This window comes from Galeopterus variegatus, unplaced genomic scaffold (assembly GCF_000696425.1).
Source record: "Galeopterus variegatus unplaced genomic scaffold, G_variegatus-3.0.2 Scaffold73, whole genome shotgun sequence".
Taxonomy (NCBI): Eukaryota; Metazoa; Chordata; class Mammalia; order Dermoptera; family Cynocephalidae; genus Galeopterus; species Galeopterus variegatus.
The window spans coordinates 351,526-379,205 of NW_007726184.1; the positions used below are offsets into that span (position 1 = coordinate 351,526).

Sequence of the window (27,680 nt, forward strand, 5' to 3'; positions counted from 1 at the left end):
GTACAGCAGTTGAGTGTTTTTATATGAAGAGGCATTGGATTTTATCAAATGCTTTTTCTGCATCTATTGAAATGATCACTTTTTGGGCCGGCCCGGTGGCGCACTGGATAGTGCACCGCTTGGGAAGCGCGGCGGCGCTCCCACCCGAGGGTTCGGATCCCACATACAGACCGGTTCCCGCTCACTGGCTGAGCGAGGCGCGGGGGCAACACCGAGGGTTGCGATCCCGTTGCCGGTCCCAGTCCGGTACGGGGGCGACACTGAGGGTTGCGATCCGTTGCCGGACACGGAAAAAAGACAAAAAAAAAAAAAAGAAGGGAGGGAAGTATATTGAACAAGAGGAGAAATTGGCAGGGAGGAACAATTTGAAGTCTAGGGCTGCAGAGCAGAGGGGAGAAGGTAGGGTTTTGAGTTTAGGAGGCAGTAAGGTTTGCAGGGATTTTTCTTTCTTTTTCCCTCCCTGTGAGCTGGTTTCTGGATTCCTCAGTACAGGACTCCTGGCTAGGTGCTTTTGGGGGACACTGTTTATGTTCTTTTCCAGGACTTTCCCTCCACTACCCCATGATCTTGCATGTGCACTCCCCTGCTCTCTCTGCCCCACCCTCCACTCAGCTCCCAACTCCTCTCACTAGCTTTGACTGCTCTGCCATCCCAGGGGGACGGCAGAGTCTTCTCTCTTGTTTCCTTTTGGTGGGTGGCACTCTTCTGCAGAGCTCCCTGGGGTTTGTATTGCTGGCTCCACCCCAAGTGCTGAGCTCAGGGCCAGTGAGCTGGCTGAGCATCTGGAGCAGAGGCTGGTGAGGCACTCCATTTTGTCACCCGCAAGAAGCAATGAAGTGGGTGCCGGCTGAAGTAGGGGGCATGATGGATCTGCCCAGAGCTTCAGGAGCATGGGGCTTCTCATTACCAGGACAGTAGCCTCTGTTCCTTCCATCCTGTAAATGTTTCATCCTGAACCTGGTAGAAAACTAAGCAGTTACTGCTAGTCAATGTTTTTGCTGCCTTCTCACTCTGGGGACTGGAGAGAGCCTGGCTGCGTGGGCCAACCTTTGAAGAAGACCCTGGCACACTTTTGCTACCCGTGCTGTGCGCAGTCTGCGGAGGACTTTGGGGGTTCGAGTCTTTTCTCCACATCATTGCTCAGGACTTGACAGGCTCCTTGGCAAGGAGAGCTTCTGTGAGCACTGGAAGTGAGAGGAGGAGGTGCCGTACTCCTGGCCTGTGTGTAGAGCGAGCTTCACTCTAGCTTGCTGTCTCTGTTGCTTGCTATTTGTAAGGCAGATGGAGTGATGGGGTGGTGGTGGTAGAATCTTTTTGCCCACAAGAAGTCCCGACTCAGGCCAGTGAGGGTCTCTCTGCAGAGCAGAAGAGCAGGTGTTCTAGCAGGATACCGCCTCTGCCTCCACCGCCTCCTGGCTGGTGGTGGTGTCCACTTAGAGGGTGGGCAGAGTGGGAACACCGAGCAAGAGAGGACGAGACTGTAGCGAGTGGCTCACAGCCGTGGGGCTGCGTTCCCGAGCGCGCCTTGCTGTCAGCATTAGGAAAGGGCAAGTTCAAAGCAGAATGGAAGCCTTGAACCCTCATTCGTGCTTCTGGGAAGAGTTTCCTTTACTATACGTGTTATTTAGATAATGGTCTAGGGTAAAAGGATCTAAAACTGTCAGGTTTTAATTTAACATTTCCTTTGGTTTTTTTTCTCCGTCTTGTATTTTATAGCCAGAGCCTGAACCTTCGCGTCGATCTTTTGTCAACCAGTGGGAGCTGTCTCTTAGTCTGCGCTCCTCCCACTGTCCTGCCTCTCCCTCCTCTGACTCCCTCCGACAGGTAGCATGGCATGGGCTTGGCGAGTGCGTGTCCCTGCAGCTCTCCTCAGCCCACTCTTGCAAACGTCACCTGCCCTGAGGGGGGCTGAGGCGCCTTCACGTCGGCCTGTCACTGTAGCGAGCCGGTGGTGTGTGTGTCTGCTTTGCGTGCGAGGCCTGCGGGCAGACCCTGCTCGCTTTCACTGAATTGTGTTTAACACGTCAAATTCTGTCAAAGTAAAACCCACTTTGATTACATTTTAACTGTTTCAGTAATTATAAACATTTTCCAGCTGTTGGCTTTTCTAACTTCCAATGTCTTTGTCATAATATGTGTCACAGAATATGAACCACACTGGAATTAAACCTCTCAAATAGAGTAGCAAATATGCAGGGTTCTGGGAGTGAACTCTGCTGTTTCCTGCGGTGCTGCTGATCTAGCTGTGGAGGGTTCACAGTGGGCCGGGGGGTCTTCTTGCCCTGTTTACGCTTCCTGTTCTTGAGCCAGCGCCAGACTCTGCAGCATGCGTGTGTGGAGGCAGATGCATGAGTGGTATGCAGTAGTGTGTGTGCAGCGATTGCTACATTCTGGCTGTTTTTTAGGAGTGGGGAGAAGGAAACCATCTGCTTTTCATTCCAGGAACAGATAGAACTTGAGTCTTCCCCCCTCTTGGGAGGATGCTTGTCAGTGTCCCCATGTCGCTAAGGACTGAATGTGACAGACACTGCGTGCGGGAAGCCCCAGGCTGCAGCCACTGAGGGTGTTGGTTTGTGGCTGGAGGAGAAGGCCCTTGGAGAGCCACGAGGACCTGTGGCTTACTCAGCATCCTGGGCTCATGTTTGACGTCTGGCCCACACCCTCACGTGTCTGCTGTAGAATGAAAGAAATGCAGTTTTCTGCTCCCTCAGCGTCAGCTGTCAAATTGTCTGCTCAGCTCTGCCTGGTGTCGGTCGGCCCCAGGCCTAGGCTTCTGTAATGTCCCTAAGCTAAAGAGGGTTTAGGTCTAAGAGCCACTTGTTTTTTCCGACTACTGATGGGTATAATCTTTGAAGCTAATGGGCAGGTGGCACCAATCCTTGGAAATCCCCTTATTTTTGAATTGAAAAACACAGTTGATTCTGCAGTTCCAGTTGAGCTGTGAGCTGAGCCAGAAGAGAACTGTTCTCCCGTCGGTGCTTCCGCTGTGCCCTTGTTATGTAGCAGTAGTTCCCCATAGCTCTCTCCTATCTTCCCCGCACAGCCCGGGGCGTGCCGTGTGCTGTTGTGGAAGCCACTGATCCTTTTACACGTGACCATATCTCTGTTCATTTAAACCACTTCCCAACAGGGTTGTTGATATCTCCAAGGTAATTGCTCCTGGTGGGTTTCTGAGTCAGAATTAGAGTTGGGGTCCCTCAGACTTGGCAGGGAGCCCCCTTGTTCCATGTAGTTCATGAGAGGAGCGTCATACATACCAGGTGTCACATCCATCTCCACGTGGAAGGGTGACCAGGACACAGAGTCTCTAAAGGACTCCTGCCAGCAGGACTCTGACTCTGTCCCCAGGGACAGGCTCAGAGCTGTGCTGCCTCAGTGCCAGGCCTAGGTGTCAGCAGGATGGCTTACACTGAAAACTTGGTACTCTTCTCCTGTTATTTCCTCAGCATTACCAGAAAAAGGATTGAGTTGGTTGGGCTTTTTTTTTTTTTCCCCCCAACCTATAAAAATCCCTCTTGGACTAGAAACACATTCTCACTTCCCAGGACTAGTTGAGGCAGCCCGTCTGCATGGCAGCAGGTTGTGGTTGAGATGCCCTGCCCAGTCCAGAAGGCTTTGGCCTGAGTGCCTGGTGGACCACTCAGACCCCGTTACATATCAGCAGGGAGAACAGGCTGACAGGCTCCTCCCAGTGAAGCTGGGAAGTGTGTGCTGCATACAGCCAGCACTATCGGTCACTGTTAATAAGGAGGGGGAAGATGTCACAAGTAGTACTGGAGCTCCTGACATCTGTTACCCAAGTGGAGAGTCAGCCTTTACAGGAAAGAGCTTGGTTTTTTTTATCAAGGGGGATTAAGTTCCCAAGCCCTTTCTCACACCTTGAAACACGGTCAGCCTGGCCACCCCGGTCCGCATGGGAGTTGTCCCTCTTGAATTCTTTATGCATAACAGACTCCCTTTCTTACTTTGTCCTGTGAATGTATCCATCCTGTCTTCCTACTTCCCTGTTCCCCTGGAACTGCATATTCCAGAAAGATGTGAAAAAGTTCTCCCCTGCAGAGGATAATGTTCCCTGCTGTCCCCGTTCCTGCCGGTGCTGGCAGCTCTGTGTGGGCTTTTCCACCGCCCAGTCTCCTGCTTGTGGCACTTTGTTGGCATGGTTTGCTGCTGCACCTTGTGCTCATTTGACATCTTTCAGAGATTTTTTTTTCTTGTTTTCTTAATTTATTTATTTTTCCTTCTCATTTCCCTTTATTCTGGTCATTTTATAATCTCCAACCAATAGAAGTATATAAAGATGTACACGGGCGGAGTGAGCTCATTGGCTGAGCAGATAGCCAATCAGCTTCAAAGGAAAGAGCAGCCCAAAACCCTTCTAGACAAGAAGGAGCTGGTAAGAGATGCCTCCAGGGTGCTGTCCTGTTAGACCTAGCACAGTTGTGCTGGGCAGACCCACCTGGTCCTAAGCAGCTTGGTAATCCGTATAGCCAGTATATGCCATGTGATAATTTTTTTTTAGGTTGTGTGAATTTTCGTAATTGAATTTCTAGGACTGCAGTAGTTAAGAATTTTGTATGGGGAAGCATACTTAATATCTCTGAAAGCAATCTCTCTGAAGTCCAGAAATAAAATATGTGTGTGTGTGTTTTTTTTTTTTTTTTTTTTTTTTTTGCAGTGTTCATGTGGTTCTACATGCACTATTTATATATGAGTCTCCTGGACTTCAGAGTGATCACTTTTAGAGATATGCTACGCCACAACAGCATTCTGTCAAAATAGTTCTGTTTGATTATTATGAAATTGGATCCTTCATCAGAGGCAAACTAGCTCAGTTTGTTCATGGCTGTTGATTAACATTGGTTCAGAATCCATCATGTGCCGAGTACTGTCCAGAGGCACATACAATGCACCTGCTGCAAAGGTGCCATTGCTCTCAGGAGAGCCAAAAGCAGAGTGAACCGCAGCCACCTAATACTTGTGTCTGTCTCAAGACAAGTCCCTTAGTGAGGGTCGGGTCCCCTTACACGGAGGGTTGTGCACTGCCAGCCAGGCGCCTGAGAGGAGTGGCCCTGAGGTGCTCCTCTTCCCTGCCTCCATCCTACAGGGCTCCATGAAGAAGGAATTCCCACAGAACTTAGGAGGCAGCGACACGTGCTATTTCTGCCAGAAGCGGGTCTACGTGATGGAGAGGCTGAGTGCCGAGGGCAAGTTCTTCCACCGGAGCTGTTTCAAGTGCGAGTACTGCGCCACCACCCTGCGCCTCTCGGCCTATGCCTACGACACGGAGGACGGTGAGCCTGTCCGCTCTGCAGGCCATGCACTCTTTCCCACATACCTGGGACCTTAGGGCCCCGGGCTGCGTTCTTCTACGTGTGTTTTTTTCACTGTACGTCTCCTAACCTTTCCCATCTACCTCCCTTCATTCTTTGTTTTTTCTGAGACTCTTTCTTATAAATATTTCCCAAAGTCAAGTTTGTGCCATAGCATTACTCGGTAAAGATGGTAACAAGACTGGCATGCATTTATCTAAACCACTTCCCTGGCTTCCCACGTACTCACTCGCTCTCTTACCTCATCATGGGATCTTGAGATAAAAGGGACACAAAAAGGATGTCTTTTTTGTCTTTTCTTTATACAAGGGGAATCACAAGTCTATAGATGTCAAATTTCTTGCCTAAGATTGATGACAGCAAATTGAAACTAGATCCCAGGCCCCTGGGTTCTCAGACTTACCTCTCAAAGCTGACTGAAATGTGCACGGTATCGCCACCTCTCTCTGGCATCAGTGTTTTATCACCCCGTGTCTGATGAACTGAGAGCTCGTTGCACAGGGCCTAAGTCTAATTTACCTATGGTTATGGCCTAGCCTCTTGTGACATTTGCTGTTTTTACGGTGGAAAGGCCTTGAATAGAGTGAAAGGTAGAGAGTTATGCAAACAGGTAGCAGAGCTGGTCGACAGAGGCAGGCTGGCATGCTGCCATCTGAAGGCCCTTTAAGGTTAGTTGGAAAAAGTGACCAAAGGCATCGATGCCTCCTGTGCCCATTGCTGCAGGATGCCGGAGGAGCCTCAGGGAGGCAGTCTCGCTGACTCAAAGGCAGTGAAGAGACCTCGGTTACTAGGAGAGGAAAGTAAATCCTCACAGGGTGTTATTAAGTTTTTGCTTAGTAGGTGATTTCTTGGAGTGAGGAGATTGTAAGGCGATAAGGTGATGTCACAGAGGAGAGGGACCCCATGCGACTAGGATGCGGTCAGTGCCATCACCCAGACCCTGCTAACAGGCAGCTCTGTCAGAGGGAGTGAGAAAGGGGCTCAGAATGGTGAGCTGAGAAAGGCTGACTGGGACCACTGTGGCTCTTGTCGCATTAGTCAAGAGCACTGCCCAGTGGGGAGAGAATTAAAATGCCTGTTTAAATTGGAAGGTAGATCGTTTGGTATCAGATTTTCCGTTCCACTTTTCCACACACCTGCTCTCTGGATAACACCTTTGATTTCCAAGGGTGGGGTTGGCAGATGGAGCCCATCCAAGCTCTTTTATTAGTCATTTATGCTTAGGTTATTTTAGTTAGGCTCTCTTCATGGGATCTGCCTGGAAAGAAGATCCCTCAAGGTCCAGCCAGCGGATCTACAGGTATTGTTGCCTGTGTGTTCGCCTTTGCTACATTCTCTTGAGGATCCACATGAAGTGTGAAGGGTGCCTCTCGGAGCTTACGTTCTGATGGATGGGATGAGACCAGTGCACATAAAGCAACAGAAGACACCATGAGAGTGTAGTAGCTCCTTGTCCACAGTTTCAGTTTCCGTACAGTATAAGACATTGTGAGAGAGACGGTAGTCATCTAACTATTACTTACATTGTTATAATTGTTCTATTATTAGTGTTAATCTTTCTGTGCCTAATTTATAATTTATGTCATAGGTGTGTCTGTATAGGAGAAAACATAGTAAATATAGGATTTGGTACTAGCCATGGTTTCAGGTATCCACTGGGGGTTTTGGAAAGTATCCCCTGCAGATAAGGGGCGACGACTGTATATGATTAAGGGCTAAGTTACATAGTATAGATTGTAATTTTGTAGAAGTTCAGAGGAGGAAGAAATCAGTGAAGTTGAAGAGCAGTTTGGAATGACTTAATTGACCTTCAGCTAGACTTTGAAAGAGAAGTAAGAAATGGCTAAGTAGAGGGAAGGGATGGCCTGCCAGGCCAGGGAACGACGGGAGCTGAGGGGGAGTGATGTGAGGTCGGGGCAGGCTGCAGCCGGCCGCGTCGAGTGCATTGTTCTTGACACTAGGGCAAGGAGAACATAGGGTGTAACCAGCTCCCCAAATTTTAACCCGGATAAAAGTTTCATCAGCTTAGTCCCTGCACAGAGCAACCCCTCATTTGTCAGAGGACAGGTGGAATGATTCAGAAATCTAACTGAAGAGTCCCAGATAGAAAAAGAAAAAGCAAGGGAAACGGTAACTCGGGAGAAAGGAAATAACCCAGGCATTGTGCTGGGCCCTTGAACACATACCATGTCATTTTGTCCTCACAACCCCATAAAGTAGCTGCTTTTATTACTATAATTTCATAAATCAGGAAACTGAGTTGAGAGAAGTTGCTTATCCAAGTTTACACAGCTAGTCAGTGCTGGTTTGCACTAAATGACCTCTGAGATCCATTCCAGGTCAGAGATTCAGGGATTAGTGACTCCAGGCCCATTGTCAACTCTACGCTGGTAAATTGAGGCTCTGAGACTTCAAGCTGTGTCTGTGCGTCCCTTGTCGCTGCTTACTCCCTCTCTTACAGGGTGCAGTCTGTCCAAAAGAAAGCTCCTCTTTCTCTTGCCAAACACTAGCTCATTTTTGATTGCTGCCAAATCTTAATACAGGACTCTAAATCAGACAGTATGTCCAGTCTTTGTTTGTCATCTTGAGGAGAGAAAACACACAGTCCCTGGTAAGGTGGCCTGTCGGGGGCAGTCCTCAGGAGCTGTTCCCCAGCTCTGCTGGTCTCCCTACCGCCAGGTTGCTGCTGCAGACTACTCTGCAAAGTGACCCGGGCATCTTAAAAGGGTGTGAATCAGATCTCGCCCATCTCCTGCTTTCTACCTCACAGCCCACTGCAGTGTAGTCAGAACCCGCAGCCCTTGCCTGGTGGGCGAGCTTCACACAGCCGCCGCAGCCTCCCTGCCATACTGACGGCTTTCAGAAGCCTGCAAGGCCCCTGCTGCCTTAGGGCTGCGCACTAGCCGTCTCCACAGCCTTCTTGGGTGGGCTTCTTCTCGTTCACATCTGCACATAGTCCCTCCGCAGAGGAGCACTCCCAGACTTCTTGATGTGAGGTAGCCACCCAGGTTCCGTCGCACACCCTGCTGTTCTTCTCCACACAGTAGCCACTGCTGTGTGGCAATGACTCATCCATTGTCTACTCTTTCCAAACTGGGAACTTGTCTGTCTTCTTGAGTGGCAGACTCTTAGTGTTTAGATTAGTACCTGTCATGTGATGGCACCCTATAAGTTGCTGAATAAATGGCCTAGTTTACCTTCAGCTTACTCTGTGGCCACCTGCTTTTTCCAATTCCCTTTTCCAGTCACTCCCATATTTAATTATCAAAATTCCTTAATCTAGACCATCAAAAATGCGTTACTTGACTGAATCATCCGTCATTTGTAATTAATTTATAATATTAGCATGGCTGGATTTACTAATTGATAAAGGCATCGTAATATAGTGGCTAAAAGTGTAGGCTCTGGAGCCAGCTTCTTAGGTTCAAATCCTGCCTCTGACATTTACTAACTTTGGGCAGGTTGCTTGGCCTGTCTGTGCCTCAGCTGGCAAGAGGTGGGTGTATTAGTCCGCTTCTGTTGCTTATAACAAAAATACCTGGAACTGGGTGATTTATAAAGAAAATGAAATTTATTACTTATAGTTTCAGAGGCTGGGAAGTCCAGTGTCCAGGGAACACATCTGGTGAGAGCTTTCTTTGGTGGTGGCTTCATTGTTGCAGGTATCACATGATGAAATGGTAGAGCAGAGAGCGCCTAACCTCCTCGTGCTCTCTCCTTGTAAAGCCCTCCAAACCATGCTTGTGACCACCGTTGTTAATCCATTCACTAGGGCACAGTCCTACAATCCAATCACCTCTTGAAGGCCCCACCTTTCAGTTACCATAATAGGATTTTCCAGCCTCTTAACACTGTCACAGTGGGAGTCAGGTATTGGGGGAACACTCAGTCCAAGATGGTGGATAATAATGGTACCGGCCTGGTTGGATCATTTGAAGAGTAGATGAGTTGATAGATGTAAAGCAGTTAAGTGTCTGGCACACGATAAATGTTATATAAAAATTAGCTCTTTTTATTCATCTAAAAAGCAAAAAGTGCCCTCAAGTTGATTTTGGGAAGGAGTATAAGGGGATACATTAACTGAGCACCCACAGCATGTGATATACGGGATCTCATTTAATGATTCCAACCTGTGACACAGGTGTTGTGCTCATTTCCTATGTGAGGAGACATGTCCACGGAGGCCAGCAGTCCCCTGGCCATGAGCCTAGGGAGGCAGCATTTGACTGAGGTCTGGTTTTGGTGCTCACGTTTCCTGCATCATGTTGTACCATCTTACTAGAGAAAACAGTTCTCTGGAACTTTTTCAGAAATTACCTTTTGGTTTGGCTTTATGGGACTTGTTTCTGATATTTAAACCTCTTTTCTTTATTAATTTAGGATACCAGAGCAGGGTCTAATGGGGAATCACTTGAGTTAAATTGAACTGTATTTTAATATTTAAGATTCCGCTTTAGTAGAAAAAAGCGAATTAATGCAAGAAAAAAATAGAAGAATGAAAGTAGTGGTAACTGTAGTTTTCTACAAGACCTTCATTACAAGTAAGAGAAACCCAAGTCAGATTAACGTTTAAGCATCAGGTTTATACTGTTCTTCCAGATAGCAGTCTTAGAGAAGGGCTGTTCCGCCCTCACCGTCTGCAACAGCCTCAGCGTGGCTCTGGTTAGCCTGACTTTAGTCACAGGCCGGTTCTGGAGCACTGTCTCCTTGGGTGGGGTGGAGGGAAGGGGGGCTTTCTGATCTACCAGCCTGGGTCATATTTTCACTTCTGTGGTGGGTAATGTCAGGCCACATGGTCGATAGCCCCCATCAGAGCCACATGGAAAAGGGGGAGAGTATTTCTTCAAATATGAGATGCAAAACAGACCCCAAAAAAGTAGTGTATGCTCTGAGTACTAATACATTTTATCTTGTCTTATTGTTTATTGGTGGCCAGAATTCACAAAAGCAGAGTAGCTTATCACAGCTTGTAAAAGGAAATTGTGGCCAAGCTGAAAAACATAACCCGTGACTCAACTCCTCTTGTTGAGAGACGAGCAGTGAGGTTGGTGGTCGTCAAGTGTTCCTGACAACAAATGTAGCATCTCTGAGTCCTGGTTAAGTGCCAATAGCTAGTGGAAAATTCTGTTTGGGAAAACGTACCGTGTATTATGAATAGTATTTGAAATCTATGAAATTTCGTAAACTTTGTCTTACTAGTAGGTGTATTCAGCATGGAGTGGGAAGTGCAGGTAGAAAGAAAAATGAAAGCAAAAAGGAAGGAAAAGAGGAAAAATAATCAGATCCCTTAGGTCCTTTTATTTTAACTTTGAGATCAGGAAAGCTCATTGTCCAAGGAGCACTCTCTACAGGTGGGAAGGACGAGGCAGGATCACTTCTGCTCCAGCAGTTTCTATCATTTGATGTTCAGAAGCCTTAGCTCTTTAAGTGAGAGTAAAGGGACTCAGAAAAAAGTTAACTCTTTTGGAGTTAATTCTGCTACCAGTGTCATGAGAAAAGCCAAGATCAGTGTTTTCAAACTTTTTTGAAGCTTAGATCAAACTTTTTTGACCACAGCCCCAGTAGGAAGCACATGTTACATTAGGACCCAGTAAACACAAGTAGACATAGCCAAAAGTTTTAAGAAATAATATTTAAATCTAATCATGCCACAGTGCACTCTGTTTTTTATTCCATTTTATTCTGTTCCATTCTACTCTTAGTCCGTTGCAGGATTTTCTGTTTCTGTTTTATCTTGGTTTTTAGTGCAGATCCTGACTTCCTACGGGTCCTGCCTGCAGCAGCACCAGCACTGGCTAGTGGATGGTGGAGAGGGAGGGAGTCTAGCTGCGGGAGAGGCGGGCCTGTCCAGTTCCCTGTCCAGCTCTCTGTGCTGTGTGCGGCGCCCCGCGGCCTTCACGCCTCCACCCGCACTTGTGCCTGTCCTTGGTTTCCCCGGAAATGCTTGTCCCGGCTTCTCATGTGACCACGTCTTTGTTCCGCACACACTGACACTTTTGTTTGCTGGCCTGCCACACAAGCCTCGTGTTCTCACTCTGGGCCCTGATTGGGTGATGGCTCCATGGACTTCATGTTCCCAAAGGAAAGACCCCTCCCTTCAGGAGAGGAGAGAGGGAGTCAAAGTTTGCAGGGAGGGCCCAGCCCCTGGACAGGAAGGCAGCTGGGGAAGGCTGGGGCAGTGGCAAAGGCGACAGGGACCACAGGCAGCACTGAAGAGCCGTGCTCACTGCCTTTCCTTGCTTCTGGCTCTCTGCAGGTAAATTCTACTGTAAACCACACTACTGTCACAGACTCTCTGGCTACGCACAGAGGAAGAGACCAGCAGTGGCCCCCCTGTCTGGAAAGGTAATGGCAACCCACTCTGTAAGTGGGAGAGCAGGTGTGGCCGAGCGGAACCTGCTGAATGGCCAGCGCAGCACCACTCTTCCGGGAGGGGAAGGGCCTGGGATGTGGGTACAGTCCATTTTCGGGAAGGAACCAGCTTTTGAAGCATAAGCTAGTGCTGCTCTTTGCTAAGGTAATGTTTCATCCATCACCTGAGTCGGATCTGGGAGATTATACAGACCCCCTTCTGCTCACTCTACTCGTGTGGAGAAGATTTTTGCTTTTGTAAATAAGCATCTTTCTGAGAGAAGAACACCTTGCTGCTGAGGAACTTTGTATCCACTTTTCAAGTAATTAGGCGGTAGGGGAGGAAAGGCACCATAGGGGCGTCCCTTCCTCTGCCTTGTGTGAGGGCAAATGCTCATTTGCTGTCCACACTGGAAAGGAACTCACTGCAAATAATCTGCTCTGCCTGCCGATTCCTTTCGTTACTTTATTCTATGAGTTAAGGTAAGTACCTAAGAACTTTTTTCTTTATTTTTAAATGAGTGGTTCTTCCACCCATTTTTGTCAGGGTGAACAGGGTGCATGCCCCTTGTCAGCATGCAGGCTGACCGACCAGTGCTTCCTCGAGAGGCTTCTGTTAACTGCATAGGAACTCGTGGGGAAAAGTATACTTGTGTAGATCTAGGCTTTGACTCTTGGCGACTTCAATGTGAAATATGTCCCCATTTTTAAAAGAAAGACTTACTGTGTGGAGAGTGATTGACTGGTATGATCAGCAGGGACAAGCCAGTCAGAGTCACCTTCTTCTCTTGTGGACTTTCCCAGGAGGCTGGAGGACCCCTGCAGGACGGCACTGCTGCAGATGTGCACGGACGGGCCAGCATCGCCGCCAGCTCGGCTGGGAGAGCCCCAGGTAGCCTCACTTCCTTGTTTCGCTGGGTGGTGCATCACTCTCTCGGCCTCTGTGACAAGGCCAAGGGGGTGAGCCAGCACCTCCAAAGCAACATTTCTTCAATTGGGCATCAAGTGGCCCAAAACCCTTTGGACTCCTTTTTCATGTGCCAGCTGCTTGCATTCGGAGTCCCCTTTCTCTATGGCCTGTCAGAGGTGCTGGTCCAGATCAGAAGGGAGTTTCACTGGCAGCCTGTGAGCCAGTGAGGGCACCCTCTGGCCAGAGGCACCACCCACGCCCCTGGGCAGGTTTGCTCAGTCTGCAGCGCTGCCACTGCAGCCCATCTCACACCCAGCAGACACGCGGGCAGGCCAGCCCAGCTCCCATTAGGGAGACAGGATTCCAAACAAGCTGCTCTTGTCCCTAACCCAAGCGAGAGTCCCATTCAGAGTCTTTTGACAGAGGTGGGGTTATACCAATTAGGGCCCACGCTCTGGACTGTGCCCCTGAACTTGAGATTCTGGCATCCTATTCTTTTAGCTGTCTGGATAAGCCATCACTGCTCTTCTTTTTGACCTGTTCCCTTAAAGGACATCGTGACCTCTTGGGGCATTTGGACTTCTAATGAGAGTCAAGCTCTAATTTGTTTCACTTCCACTATCACTTCCTGTGCCAGGAGGTGAATCACACCATCTCTGTCTCTAAAAACATACATACTCTGGTCACAGCAGGGCAGGACTTGGAGGGCTCATGGGCACAAGACCTGTTGAGAAGAAATGTGTTGCTCTTTTCCTTAAAATTGTCTCTCTCTGCTCCATGTAAAGTAGCCTGTAAGATATGTCCACAGTTCTGCAAAGTGCCGAGTGGTCCTGCTGCCCCCACCATAGCCCCAGATTGTTCACAGCCTGGTGTCACTGTGTAGGTGGGAGAGGAAATAACGGAGCTGTGTTTCTGTTTGTCACACATTTTGTTTCGTTCAAAGCAAATATATTTCAAGCAGCCGTTACAAACTCATATAAAAATGAAAGATGATCAGCCAATGCCAGAAACCATGGAGAAGGAGTTGGTAGTGGAATCTCCATGATGGGAAGAGGGACAATTATCCGTGTGGACTTCAGTACCAAGTTCCCAGAGTCACTTCCTATGCTTAAGAACTAGTTAACGAAAGCCACGAGGTGCTCATTCTGGGAGAGGGAGGCTCTGATTTGGTGGCCAACACAGCAACCCCAGCCAAGACAGGTGAACTTTGCTTCTTCCACTACATGAGCCCTTACCAGAAAAGTGGCCTGCAGGTGGAAACAACATTTCATAGCCATGTCTACACCACAAATGGCTTTTAAACCTGCTACATGGGCTGGCCAGTTGGTTCGGTTGGTTAGAGCACAGCCACGTAACACCAAGGTCAAGGGTTCAGATCCCTGTACTGGCCAGCCACCAAAAATAAACAAATAAACCTGCTACAGTCTTGAAGCCCTTTATATAATCTGTCTTTCTCATGAAGTGCGATAGCCCTTTGCAGCTGACAGTCAGAGTGTGGCGGACTGGCTGGCAGAGAGAGATGACCAGAGCGATGTAACAGAGACTGTGGCTTTATGCTGTAGGGTGTGCATTGGATCAGGAGAGAGCACCATCCGAATTGTTTAGGCCTTATTCTAGCAGAGAGAGATTTTTCAAGGAATCTGACTATTCAGTAAAGCAACTCAAAGAAATTAGACTTTCCTTTCAGGTATGGATTATAGAACATTCTTAAAAAAGAATTAAACAGTGGAGTTAAGGTCATTCCTGAGCAAGCTGAGTTTGTCCCCTTTCCCATGTGGGTCAGGTTGCCGTTCTTACTGTCCAATTGAAGGCATAATGGATTTCAGGTTTTTAGGTGTTCTAAAGAATTAAGCGTTCTGTAGAGAAGAAGAATGTTCTATAAAGCAGGGAGAGAAGATGAGCATTGGTTAAAGAATTAAAACAACCAAGTAAGAATCAAAGCCCCGGGGACATCTCAGTCACGCAGGTCTTGATTCTGAGCTAGAGGGTGGCCTGCCTGTTGTGGCATGAGGGGCTCAAGATGTGGCATCCCAGAGCTGTCGTGGGGGGTGGGGCCTCTGAGGCAAAGGAGGCAGGCCTATTCCCAGCCACAGGGACCTCTAGGCATGGCGGAGGCCAGAGAGCTCAGAGTTGATGGAGTTCCATTGGTATTCGCCTCTGGAGACGCAGGCTTTTGGAAATTACAGCTCTGAGTCCTGCACGTGCTCCGCCAAAGCACTGGCACTTTCCCTGGGAGCTGACTCACTTTTATGAGTGACACCTTATGCTGGCAGAAACTAGATTTCACTTTCTCCTTTGATAGAGGTTTCCTTCTTTAAATTCCAAACTTAAAGCTTTGATTACTTAACTAGAGTTTCCTTTTGAAAAGCTCAGGTGTTTCAGGGTTCCAGAATGTGTGTCACAGAGCATAGTCATTGCCCAGATCCACCGTGCATCTCCTCCACTCACTGTAGACCAGGAAAGGCTGCGAGTGAATGAACTTGGTTCTCTCGTGTGTGACCAGGCCATCCTCCTGGGCCCACACCCCAGGGGGTGAAGCCGGGAAGGCGGTGACTTGGTCCACACCTGGCTCTCTGCACTTTCACTCTGTGCCTCTTCATTATTTTGTGACACTTCTCTTCCCCTTACACAAAATGTTTGCTGTTTACCCCCAAAAAAACACAAAAAAAGAGTATAACCCACAAGTTAAAAGAACCTACGCTATGTCCGCTTTGAAGTGTTGTCTCTCTCAGGTATCCTGATCTGGAATTGCTGCCTAATTTAGTGTTTGGGGGTCATTGTTTTCAGTATTTTTGTTTGTAATGTACTTTTAATATAGAAGTTCTCTTTTCTGCTCACAAATGTGTAAATGCTTTGTTTCCAAACCTCTTATACAGATTAGTGGACCTGGCACAGTTTCTTACCCTGACCTCATAGGACAAAGTTTGAACAACAGGCAGAGAAAGAAAAATGCCAAATGGGATTATTTTCCCCTTGGATGTGAGACCCTCAGTTGCAGGTTTTTTGGGTTCTTTTTTGTCCAGAGGAATCATTCCTCTTTTTATCTCATGTAGCGCATGACCAGAAATGAGGCGTAGAGGCTGTGGGTATAATAAGAAGGGAGGAGCGAGGCTTTTCCTAAGGAGTTCACTATCCAGGAACGCTTGTAATGCAGGCTGCAGAGAGATGGGGAGGGAGAAACACGTTAGTGGTTTGTCATCTTACGGCAAAGGTCACCTTCACATAAAAAGCTGCAGAGCTACAAGTGGCAGGCCTCTGCTCCCTGTCCCCAGGCACCACTTGCATGATGATCATGAAGTTTCATAGTTTGGACCCTGAGTAGGCCCTTAAATGTGCAGGCATTTCCCACACTAGCTAGATTATAGCCAAGCGGTACAGGAATTTCATTAGACCTTGGAATTTCTGCCAGACAGAGGGAAGTTAGGAAATTTTACTGCTTCCCAAGTCGTCTTCCCTTCTGGGCATGGCTGGAAAAACCTTTTAGTGAGCAAAGAGAATTCTGCAGTACAGCTTACCTCCCCAGCCCTGCCCCAAGAGCTGCTGCTGTTGGTGATGTGTGGATGTTGATATATATGTACACATTTATATGTATATAGGTTTAATTTCATGTAAATGGGTAGATATTTATTTATACATCATACCCTAAATAATGATAAAAATGGAGCTGTTTCTAAAGCTTCTTGTTCCTTGGCTCTGGAGGCCCAGAAAGATTTTACACTGGGGCACATGCCCCGGCCTAGCCGAGTGCTCTGGGCGGGGTGTCAGGGGAACACAGCAGCAGGAGCTCAGCGCACCTGTACAGGTGGGGACGTCTGGGGGTGGGTGTCTCAGAAATGAGCAGTGGACACACACCCCAGTCTCAGAAAACTGACTCGAGAGCAAACTGGGAGAGAGGACCAAGCCCACTACCTTCCTGTTGGCTTCCAGGCTGTGTGCTGACTCCTCTCGGCTAGTTATTGCAGCTTTCTGCTGTCTTTTGGGGTTTAGTGTGTCTTTAGCTGTTTTCTGCAGGACAGTGGACATTCTTAGGCCCTCCTAAAAGGGGCCCCACCTTGAAGGTCTGACCTGTGAGTTAAGGGGTCCACTTTTTCCCTGAGCCATTCAGCTGGGGGGGTGGGGGAGGCAGCAGACTGACTCCTGCGGCAGAAGCCAGAGCAGGGTCAGCTGTGCCAGGGAACACACACCTGTCTACTCTGACCTCTCCTAAAGCCTTTATTTTTGCCCTCATTTTGAACCTGTGCTGTTGTGAGTTTTTGGTGTGTTTCTTTGTGAGTTTTTAATTTAATTGTGTAACCGTGTTTTTCCTGTTACTGTGAAACCAAGGTGTGCTTTTAATTTTTTTTTTTTAACAAATGTTACCTTCTTACTTAAGAATAAATTCCAAACAATCTTCAGGTTTCTGAGTTTTTCTTTTCCTTCCCTTTTTCATGATTGGAGGGTGGGAAGGGGGGAAGCTCAGGCAGGTCTTGGGAGTGGGCTTGAAAGCCACTGTGCCTCAGGTGGGGTCAGAGAGACTGCATACATGCAAAATGGGCACATTGGTTGTTTATCCCCAACACACAGATTCCCATTAACAGAGGGCCTCAGTCCAGGGGGCTGCGTGATGCAAGGCATTTTGCTTTGCAACAGCTGCAAGTAGAGAAGCATGAGAAAGAGCACCTGTGCCCAGGTGGCCCATGATCAGGCAGCCAGTGGGAGGGACCTGCAGGCTAGGTGGATGGAAAGGTGGGAATTCCACATGTAGCTCAGGTCTGCCATGGGACGTAGAGCCAGGCTCTTGCCTCCTCTGTTTCTGGCTGTAGCAGGCCACTGAGGGGACCTGAGGCCAGGGATGTCTCTCCTCTGCCTCAAGGCCCTTGTGAGGGGTGCCCTCAGGCATGGTGGCTCTGCTCCTGGTGATGGTGAAGATTCTCGGTCTTTCCTCCCCAGCCAGCATCTCTCTCATGCTGTCTTTGTGTGACCTGGATGTTGAGCTAGGATACCCAGTTCTGTTTGCTGCTCTCAAGCCTGGAGGGATGAGCCTGTGTGAAGAATCAGGCTGTCCCCTTTTCACACATGCTACTGCTAACGTGGCATCAGTGGCTGCTTCTGCTGTGCGGGCGCCTCGGTGGGTGAGGCACTGAGAACTGAGTGTTCCTGCTGGGCTCTGGGAAATGGGTTCTGATATTTAGAAGGCCTTGCTGGCCTCCGTCCACTCTGAAGAGCCTTCTCGGAACCTTAAGAGGTCTTGCACTTCCCACAGAGTAGAGCAGCAGAGTCCCAGGCTCTTTTTGGTATTCTAGGGAAGGTCTACGGCCCTCGTCACTTACAGCTGTGCCATAGCTCTGTTTTGTGTTTCACTGTAATCCTCAGAGCGCTGCTGGCTTGAGATTTATCCCAGCACAGAGGCTGAGCGGCCTCCCTGCCTGCTCCCTTCCTTCTCTCGCCACCTGAGTCTGTCGCCTGTGGCTTCCCTTTCTCTGAACTAGTTCGGTCCGTATCCTGGTGCCTGCAAAAGGGAGAGGAAGAATGGGGAGGTGGGGGATGCAATAAATGACAGTCAGTTGACTAAGAGTCAGAAATGAGGATGGACACATACGTGTGTACAATGTGCATATTTTAAACTTCCGCCGCTATCGCTTTCTCACCTCCCAGGAATAAAGGGGAGGAGAGCCATCATCATTTAGAACAATGTACTGCAGCATCCAGCAGGGAGGTGGTGACAGCTGGTATGATTCTGTGCCACCCATTGTGCAGGCCCTTACAAAATTCCCTGGCAATTTCCCTAATCAAGACACTCCCTAAGAGGGATGCTGTGGCACAGACATGGAAGGGAACAGGCCATGAAAATGGGTCACTCTCTGTTTTCACACTGAAAAAAATAGGGCAGGATGTTGCTCTGTGGGACCCAGGTCCCGCAAGTGTCCCTCTTTCCCCCAAGATATCAACAGAAGAAAAATACCCACGTGGAGCTCTCTTAAACAGCCAGGCAGAGATTTCAGGAAGAACCCTCCCTGAATTCCAGTCCCTTTCACAAAGCTCTAAAACCACATCGAGACTCCAAAATCCAGGCCTTACCTTGCAATTCATATTCAGCCAAGCTTCCAGCAAGTGCCAACAAATAGATTAGTCATCGTGAGCGGAGGGGAGGGAAGCCACGCTGGCACTCCTGCCCAGGTCAGGTCATGGGACTGCTGTACTCTTTCATCACTGCCCAGAATTCTCATCTGTGTGTTTGCTGTGGACGCCTCCCTCTTTATGATCACTCCTAGTCTCCTCACCTCTTGCGTTCTGGAGAGGGCCGGCTTGTGCACAGAAACACCTTCCATACGCCTGGGAAGAGAGGCCGCCCTCCAGCCATATGGGACTCTCCTTCAATTACTTCCGGGTTGTGCGGGCCACGTGAACAGTGTCTCCCTTTTACTTCCTGTGGGCCGACTGCCACACAGCTTTGCACAAGCAGTTTATGAACGTTTTCTGAGTATTTCTGAGGCACTTTAATGGGTCTCCAAGAAGGACAAGGGCAAGAGGTTGAGTCACTACCGACATCCAAACCCTAACTCCAGCTGACTACACGTAGCCTTTTCCCTCCAGCAATGAGGTGTGTGCACAGGGGAGTCAGAACGTCCCCAAAGTGCACAGAAGACTCACCCCTCACAGGGGCTCCTTGTTGGTGTAAAGGGGGACATTTGGGGATACTCTTTAGCAGAAAGGAAGTCTAGGGCCCCAGCTCTGCCTTGCTGTGAATTCTTGAGACCATGCTAAGGTATTTACTAGAAAGATCCTCACAGATCGAGTCAGAATTTCTATGGCTTCTTACCTTCTCTTTACCTGTTTCATTCTGTACTTACATAGCTCATTGTGATTGTATATTAATGGTGTGAAGTGTCCCAAGTATGACTAGTAAGTGACTGATTTCCTTATTATGGGATTCTGTAAAATACCAGGGTTATTCCCACTTTATCACTATTATTTTGTAGTTAGTATAGCCGGATTTCTTTAAGGTCCTTGCCTGGAATTGCTGGTCTTGAGTGGTTTTTATATTAAGTGGTCCTTGTCATCAGAAGAACCCAGGGCCCTTGTGCCTAGTGCTGCCTGCTTCTCTGACACTCCAAAGCCTTGTGCTAGCTTTGGGCTGTCCCCACACCTCATGCCCAATGTCACTGTGCCTCTGCCTGTGCCAGTTCCCTGGGAAGGTGAACCCTGGTGGACAGGTGGTAACAGGTGCTGCTTCATATAAAAGTAATTACTAAAGGTCAGCACTAGCAGACAGGGACCTAAGGGTACCAGAAGAACTCAGGGCCTCAGTGGTTCTTAGTTTTCCTCAACAAACACATGGCAGAACCAGGGCTGTTTTACTGGCAAAAGCCTAAATAAGTGTGATTTCATGTAGTTCTCATGTTCTTTCAAAGTTAAAGCCAGGAATGCTGTGGAAGTAAATTCCAGAGAGGGAAATCCTCTTGGTGTATGGTAGCTGCTCAGAGTTCAACCTGAAAACTAGAAAGGGTGATTAGGTAGACTCTAACTGGAACCGTAGGGGAGAGAGTTTGTCTCTTAAAAGCTATACCATAATGGGTCGAACGGACTGAACTCAACGTGGTAACCAGGGAATTACCTGGTATCGATTATAACAGCTTATTTATTCTTGTTTCCCTGTTTTCTAGAGCTAAGTCAGAATCTAGAAAGACCAGGTTGGAGAGAGACCAGCTGTAAAATTTACCTCCCACCATTTTACCAACTTGAGACTTGGTCTGTAGGTTCTTCTTTTAAAAGTTATTTTCTTCTAGAGTCTAATGTGAATTGCACTATACAGTCCCTGGCCTTCCTTCACCTTTCTTGGGGAGTGGGTGCTGGTGCAGGCATAGTCGTGCTGGGGCACAGGGAGTGGAGAAGGTGGCTGGGCAGCACAAGCCTGCTTGGGGCTTTGGAATCTCAGAGAAGCAGGTGGTCCTGGGTGTTCGGGTGAGGGGTGAGAGCCAGTCTTACTGGCCTGGCTGTATTGCCAAAAGCCAGCCACCATCCTCCTTGCTGCGGAAATGCCACGCCAAAGGGCTATCTTGTGTTTGGAACGAAGAAAGCCCGCTTCTCTGAAATATTTTCTTCAAATAAAAATAGAGAATAAAAGTTGAACAATGCCTGCTGTTTTCCCCACATGATTAATGCTGGTTAATCCACAGAAGCCCTTGTCATCCTAACTCATGGAAAACCATGTAGGAAGACAAATAGTAGCAGCGGTAGCAACAATGACTGACACGCTACAGGGTACATCAAAAGGTTCGTGGAAAAACAGAATTGGAAGGTAATGTGAATCTTTCCATGAACTTTTTTTTTGTTCTTTGGGAGCTGGCCAGTGCAAGGATCCAAACCCTTGACCTTGGTGTTAGAAGGCCAAGCTCTATCCATGAACTTTTTGAAGTGCCCTTCTATACTTTAGACCAGGCACTGTCTAGATGCTCTACATGTGTTATTCAGTCCTGACAGTCTCCATGAGGGACGCGCCACCCAGCAGATGGGGAATCAGGCACTCAGAAGTTAAGCACACTTGATCAAGGGCAGGGAACTGATCCATCGATCGGGACAGAGGCTGACAGAAGACGAGAGTATTGTGTATGTGCCGTGCCACACAGCTGCCCTTCACCCGCTCTCTCCAGCCTTGGCTTGCCAGCACTGTGCGCGTCAATGTCCTGTATAAGTCAGCAAGTTTGCATTTAACTGTTCTCAGGGAATATATGTCTCCCAGTTTCTTTAGCAGTGATCTCAGGGCTGGGAATGGGCTTATGGAAAGACAGGAGATTAAAGAGCACGTGATTTCATCACTGGCAGGTAAAGAGGGGAAAATCGTCAAAAGGAATTGAAGAAGAGAATAACCATCTTGAGTGATGGTGTATATTATGAAATGGAGTCTCTTCATTTTCTCCCTATCAGGCTTCTCTTTGGTGATCTCAGATAAAATCAAGCCTAAAGTTGTGTTATTAAGCGCACGCCTAGGGCTGCCCGGTTAGCTCAGTTGGTTAGAGCACGGTGTTGATAACACCAAGGTCAGAGGTTCTGATTGTATGCCAGCCAGCCACCAAAAAAATAAAAAGAATGAGCCCGAAACAGTCCCTTCTTCTGTTTCTCCAGATGGGAACATACCCTGCCAACGATCTGGAGGATCAGATGTGTTTGGGGGATACTTATTGTTCTCTGGGCCCTGTTGGAACCGCTTCTAACTTATAAACCTGTTGGCTTTTTCTCAGCCATCTCATTCTATTACACTTTTTTAAAAGACCCCAGTGATGGGCAAGCTGGCATTCTCATTCTCTTACTGCTTTTCCAACTGCTGTTCACTGCCCTTGTAAGAAATTACATGCCCTGGCCCTGTGTGGAGTTTGGGTATAGGGGAAGAGATGGCTTTATATCTCATTTTGTACTGACAGTTTGAGCCAAATCACTGGGAACAGCAGAAAAATCTGGAAATTCTTACCTGTTCGAGTTTGGGCTGCTTTAGACTCAACTCAGTTAAAATGACTGACTTTTAAATCTTTGGGCCGAATGTACATATCATTCCAGATGAATAGTTTTGGTTTTCCCTGTTGGGCAAAATTTGCTTCAGGCACAGAAATGCTTTAGGGAAGTCTCCTGAGCACGTGCAGACACAGCCTCCCCCTAACCTGGGAAAGCCCTGCTGTGACAGGGAGCCCCGAGAGCTCAGAGGTCGGGTGTTTTTGGAAAATGGAAAAAGGAAATTGAGAAAGCAGAGAGAAAGATGTGTTTTTCCACATTGTATTCTGAAGTCTAGTTTTCTTTCTGGGCTTAGTGAGAGGACCTGCTATAATGTCGCAGAGCTGTTCCATCTGCAAGCAGGCTTCCAGCACCCAGTAGGAGAACGTAAACAAAGGGACAGTTGATCAGATTCACCTTTTGGTCTCCTTTAACTCTTACTTCAGCAAGACAAACATAGATGGGAGGGTTGGGGGCATGTGTGGTTGCCCTTGAGTGGCATTGTGGGGGATGAGCAGAGTCATTTTTGTGAGTGGAGTTGGATGGTGAAAAGTCCAAATGTCATGTGCTTATGGTGCGTATCTACATATGGTGCATATGTTTAAGGTGCATAGATATATATGCTTATGGTGCCTGTGCTTAGGGAGTGGCAGTGGGACTAGCTCATCACTCAGTGTCCGAACACCTCCCTGGGCTTCCTCTCTGTGGACAAGCCAAGAGCTCTCCCTTCAGTGATAGTACTTGGTGGGGCCTTCACACGTGGCACTTCCATAGGTCAGGGTGTCGCACCCTGGCCACAGAGAGGAACATCCACTCACTCACTCACCGTCCTGTGTTCCTAATGCACCTGTTCAGATCAAGCCACAGTCAGAGTATTTGCTGGATAGGTTGGCTTATTGGTAAGAGGGTTTCTTAAGCTCAGCACTTCTGACATTTTGGGCTGGATAATTTGTTGTGGACTGCTGTCTTGTACACTGTAGGATATTTGGCAGTATTCCTGGCCTATCCCCATTGGATGTCAGTAGCACCCCCCCACCCCAAGTGCGGCAACAAAAAATGCCTTCAGACTTTGTTAAATGACCTCTCAGGGAGAAGATCACCCTGGTTGAGAACCACCTTCCTAAAGTCAGAAGAAGAAAAGACATGATGTTGGCACATGGTTAGCCTCAACCACATTGTTCCCAGTAGGAGGTCAGGAAAGAGGAAGTGAGAGAAACACGGTGACACGGAGAGGCGTGCGGTCTCGCAGTGTGCGTGGTCTCCCAACGTTGTTGCCCGCCACTATGAAAAGTGTGAGCGCTTGCTTCCCAGTGTGTGTGCCTGCTTACGTGGAGGCTCCCCTGCTTAATATTGTGTGTGCTGTAGGGTGTACACACAACATCTTAAAAGGCAAAAAAATAAGAACAGAAGCTCTAGTGTCCTTTTTCTGTACCCCAGCGGATTGTCCCTGCACCTCCAGAATGTGCTTATACTTCTGTGGCGACCACAGCCTCCGGGAGTTGAGCTGGGTCTAAAGGAACAAGCGCAGATCTGAAAACAGAGGACACTGATGTGAGTTTCAGGGCAGCCGCCTGTTGACCTTGCCATCTTCAGTTGTAACCTCTCCGAGCCCCATTTTCCCCATCTATAGAGTTATAAACTGGGGGGAAATGCTACCTGCTCCTCTCTACCTGGTAAGGTTGCTGCAAAGAGCAGGTGAGCTAAAATGTATGAAACTTATTTCTTTAAAAGCATTATAGGAATATCAAAATGATTGTCTTGGTAGCAGTTCTGGAAGTGCTGTAATAACTGGAGTGGAGCAAATTAGGATCGAGTCTGCCGCTGGCTGAAGGTCCCCACTCTGGCCTGTGCATCCTGTGGGACTAGACAGGATAGCCTGTAGGGAAGTGTTCCTAACCAGTAGAGCAGGCCAGGGTGACCTGCTCCACACGCCAGCTCTTCTGGAGCTTTGCTAACTCTGCATGTGCTTTGCTGAATGGGGCATTGCTTTTCCTTCCTGCGTGGGGGGTGTGACATCACCCACTAATTCCGTGATACCTTGGGGGCTCTTCACAACAGTAACAAAAGCATAAATAATCCTGGGTAGGGTTTACATTGATCTAAATCTAAATCTACATCTAAAACACCTGATCTGAGAGAGGTCTAAGTAGGAGCCAGCTGCTTCTCTGGGCAGAGCCAGCGTTTACACGGTCCTGGGCCTGTCTGAGCTGTGCTGGTTGGACCCATCTCCCCACCCCCCAGGAGCCTAGTGTCACCTCACGGACCATTTACAGGAGAGCAGAACTTATTTCCTCTCTTGTAGTCTGTGCACAAATGGGTGCTTTATGGATGACTGGAGAAACATAGCTACCTCCAGCAGCGTTGTTCATTAAAAAGATTTATCCTAAGCCTTTGTTCTTAGTGTCTGTCTTCTCGTCTAGGGCCTCTCTGTCCCTAAACACTAATGATTCTTTACCAGGCCAGTCTATGATCTTCTAACAGATGAAAACAGAAGTGTTACTCTGACAGGCATGATATCAGGTGGTAGTTGTGGGCATTGCTGGAGGTGATTTTAGTTCTTTTCCAAAAATATATCCTCGGCTAGCCAAGGGAATGTTGTATATGAGATTTTGTGTCTTTCAAAGGGAAAGGACGGCATCCGAGCCTATTTCAGAGGGCCTTTTGTTGGGATGGGGGTTTGTCCCCATCGATCCCGAGATGTTGAAACTCACTCTCATAGCTCAGAGACTGAGCCTGCTCCAGGCTGTGCAGCTTAGCTCCCTGCAGGGCACCTTGGAGCCAGCTGTGGACACACCCTGGACTGGGGGTGCCAGGGGCACTCTGCTCTAGAGGACAGGAGGGGTTGGGATTTAAACCCAGCATCTTGGGAAAAGCACGTCAGCTTGGACTGACCGACCTGCATGCTGATCATGGTCCTCCCCTGCCCTCCCCTCCCCCTCCGTTTGCTATTCCTGGATCTGCTCTTCTGTAAGCAAGCTGCTCCTTGGAACTAAGCTGCTCTCCACCATGAAGTGAATTAATAATTTCAGGATATCAGATCATTTGAAGTACTCTCTTTTCAGGGTCTTAATGCTGAGGCTCTTCTAAGAAGCCACTGGCATCTTCGCCAGAATTTCTCTTTCTCGGATGTGAAGGGAATACTGTCACTGTCTTGGTAGACTGGCTCTTTTCTCGCAGGTGGTATTTCCAATTCGTTCTTGGTGCCCTGATGTATGGCATCGAGCTACTTGATGACATAGCGGTCTTAAAGTTTCTGTGTTAAGATGAGGAAACTGAGACCAGAATGTGCTCAACTAGTTTCTCAAAATTATAGTGAAGTATGTCCTAGCTTAGAAACAGGATCAGAACTTATATCCTGATCATTTATTCGGAACATCTTATCGAATACCTACCCAAATATTCTAATAGGCACCAAGTGCTGCAGTCAGGGTGCCTTTTGAGAGTGCAGAGGAGACGGCGGCGGCAGCAGCCCTGCATGGGGGGCAGAAGTGGAGAGAAGAGGGGGGCAGTTTGCCTGCAGAACCCTCCTTCCTCACCTCCCCCCCCCGAGTTCAAAGATCAGCTCTACAACCAGATTCGATGGATTACTTACATTTAACTGTATAGAACCTCCTGGTTTGTGAGGGACATATATGAGCTGATGAGTTAAAGTAGGTCAAACCCCATTGCACAACAGTCACTGTTTCTGAGATCTCACCCTCAGCTGCATAAAGGTGGGCAGCCAGATAAGGGAGGCAGAAGATTAGCTAGAACACAACTCTCCTGAGACTGAAAACACAACCAAATCCTGTGCTTTAGACATGCCCGCTGCTTCCCAACACTAAAGAAGTAACCCAGCTGATTGATAAGCATCAATTCGGGTTTTATCTGCATGATATTGCAACACATGAAAAATATTTTTTCAAGAGAGCTACACAATACACTGGCAAGACTTTTTTTTTTTAATGGAGAGTAAGGTATATACCTTAAAAGAAACCTCTTTGCTTTGGCCAGATATAGTGATGTGTGCCAGGATTTCCATCTGCCAAAAAGACACCTTGGGAAGATACTGTAATAACAACAGCAAAAGTAACCTAACATTAAAAAACTAACTTGAAAGCATAAGTTCCATGGGGCCCTACAGGTTGAGAGCAGCACTCCATGGGGGTGGTGGGATTCCCTCAGCATTCCTGAGAAACAGCACTCCAGTCTTCGTGGCATCCCCACTCCCATTTGGGCGGTTTTTCCTGGTACAGTAATGATTTGTTTCCTGTTGGGTTTTCTCCTCCTTGGCCTCTCTGTGGTGTAATATTTAACTCAAAATTCCTCAACTCTTCTGGTAATTAAATATCTGCAAAGCTACTGAGCTTCCTCTTGAACCTACATGACCTAATTTTCCAAGTGCATCCTCGTAAAAATGCAATTACCCCAAATTAAGAATATTTCACATGTAAAGGGCAAAATCCCATCCTGCATGGTTGCTGGAAGGAGTACTAGCTTGGAAGTGGCAGAGAGAGGGTTTAGTCTGGGCTCAGCTTCCTGTGAGCCTGCAGATGCGTTACTCAGCACCATTGAGACTCGGAGCCCTCAGTGACGGTTCGGTGGCCAGCCTATGTGACAGGCCCGTCATAGAGACTGACGCACAGAGGCATTCCACCAGCATCACTGCCCACTCCTCTGTCACCTGTGCCACCAGCATGGAAACACCTCACACTGTGTGGTCTGGGAAAAATTCTGTGAACATACACACCCTGCCAGCAGGAAGCTATGGAAGAAACCTGCTGGAGGGCAGGTGTGCAGGGGTGGAAGTCACCTGCCATGGCTTGCACATGTCTCTACACACACAGCTGCAGTGCTTGCGGAGTGTTTAGTGCCCTCTTAGAATGAGGACATAGCTGTAAATGGCATAGAAACGTGAGCCTAGTCAAGCAGAAGCCTGCTAAGGCAAACGAACCCAGAGCAAAAGAGGAGAAAATCCCAAGCTGGTGGTACCAGGTGCCTTGTAATAAGCAAAGGGCTTTTGAAGCCTGCAGGTCCTTTTAACCAGCCCTCAGTAAATCTCTCCTCCCTGGTTGGGTTCTAAGCTAGGAGTGTCCTCCTTTTCCTCCTAAAAATAGGCTGACGCCCTGGTCTCACATGTACCAGAAAACACCATCCGGCTTGGCTGGAGTAGTGATGAAGTCCCAAAGCAGGTAGTGACCTGTTCCATTATTGTAGGTCTGTAAGTCAAGAGGGCACCGAGTTGGATAGTGTTTGTCCCTCCTTTCCAGATAGCTAAGCAACGGTTCCTATGGGGACTTGAGCTCAAAGCAAGGTAGAAGGGATGGAGCTGGATTCTTTACTCCATTGTGACTGGACAGCTCAAGGCACTGGGGCCCAGCTGCAGCTCCATACATTCCAAAGGGAAGCGGAGACCGGGACTAGACTAGGCCTTGTCCTAAACTGGAAAGTGTCTCAGGGCCCGGCGTTATTCTGTTCTAGAGCGGCCAGACTTCAGACGGTTTCATCTGTGTTTCCCAGTACATGAGGAAGCACGGGAGGTCCTGCCTTACAGCCGTAGAACAGCGGGGGCTCCGTACGAGGAGGGGCACCTCACTGCCCAGGGTGATCTTGTGAATGTCTCTGAGGACAGTGAATCAGGCAGTGTA

At 48.2% G+C, this 27,680-nt stretch overlaps 1 protein-coding gene across 2 annotated transcripts in view; it reads left to right on the forward strand.

Annotated features, from left to right (window-relative positions):
• MICAL3 (microtubule associated monooxygenase, calponin and LIM domain containing 3) overlaps window positions 1-27,680 on the forward strand; it is a 200,002-nt gene that overhangs the window by 120,095 nt on the left and 52,227 nt on the right. Inside the window, exons 17-19 of one of the 2 annotated variants that reach the window (XM_008578162.1) lie at window positions 5,105-5,291; window positions 11,587-11,675; window positions 12,486-12,573. In XM_008578162.1, coding sequence (XP_008576384.1) covers window positions 5,105-5,291; window positions 11,587-11,675; window positions 12,486-12,573 — 364 coding nt within the window. Of the gene's footprint in view, window positions 1-5,104; window positions 5,292-11,586; window positions 11,676-12,485; window positions 13,744-27,680 lie in introns of those variants that run through there. The other variant, XM_008578154.1, reaches the window with a different exon arrangement.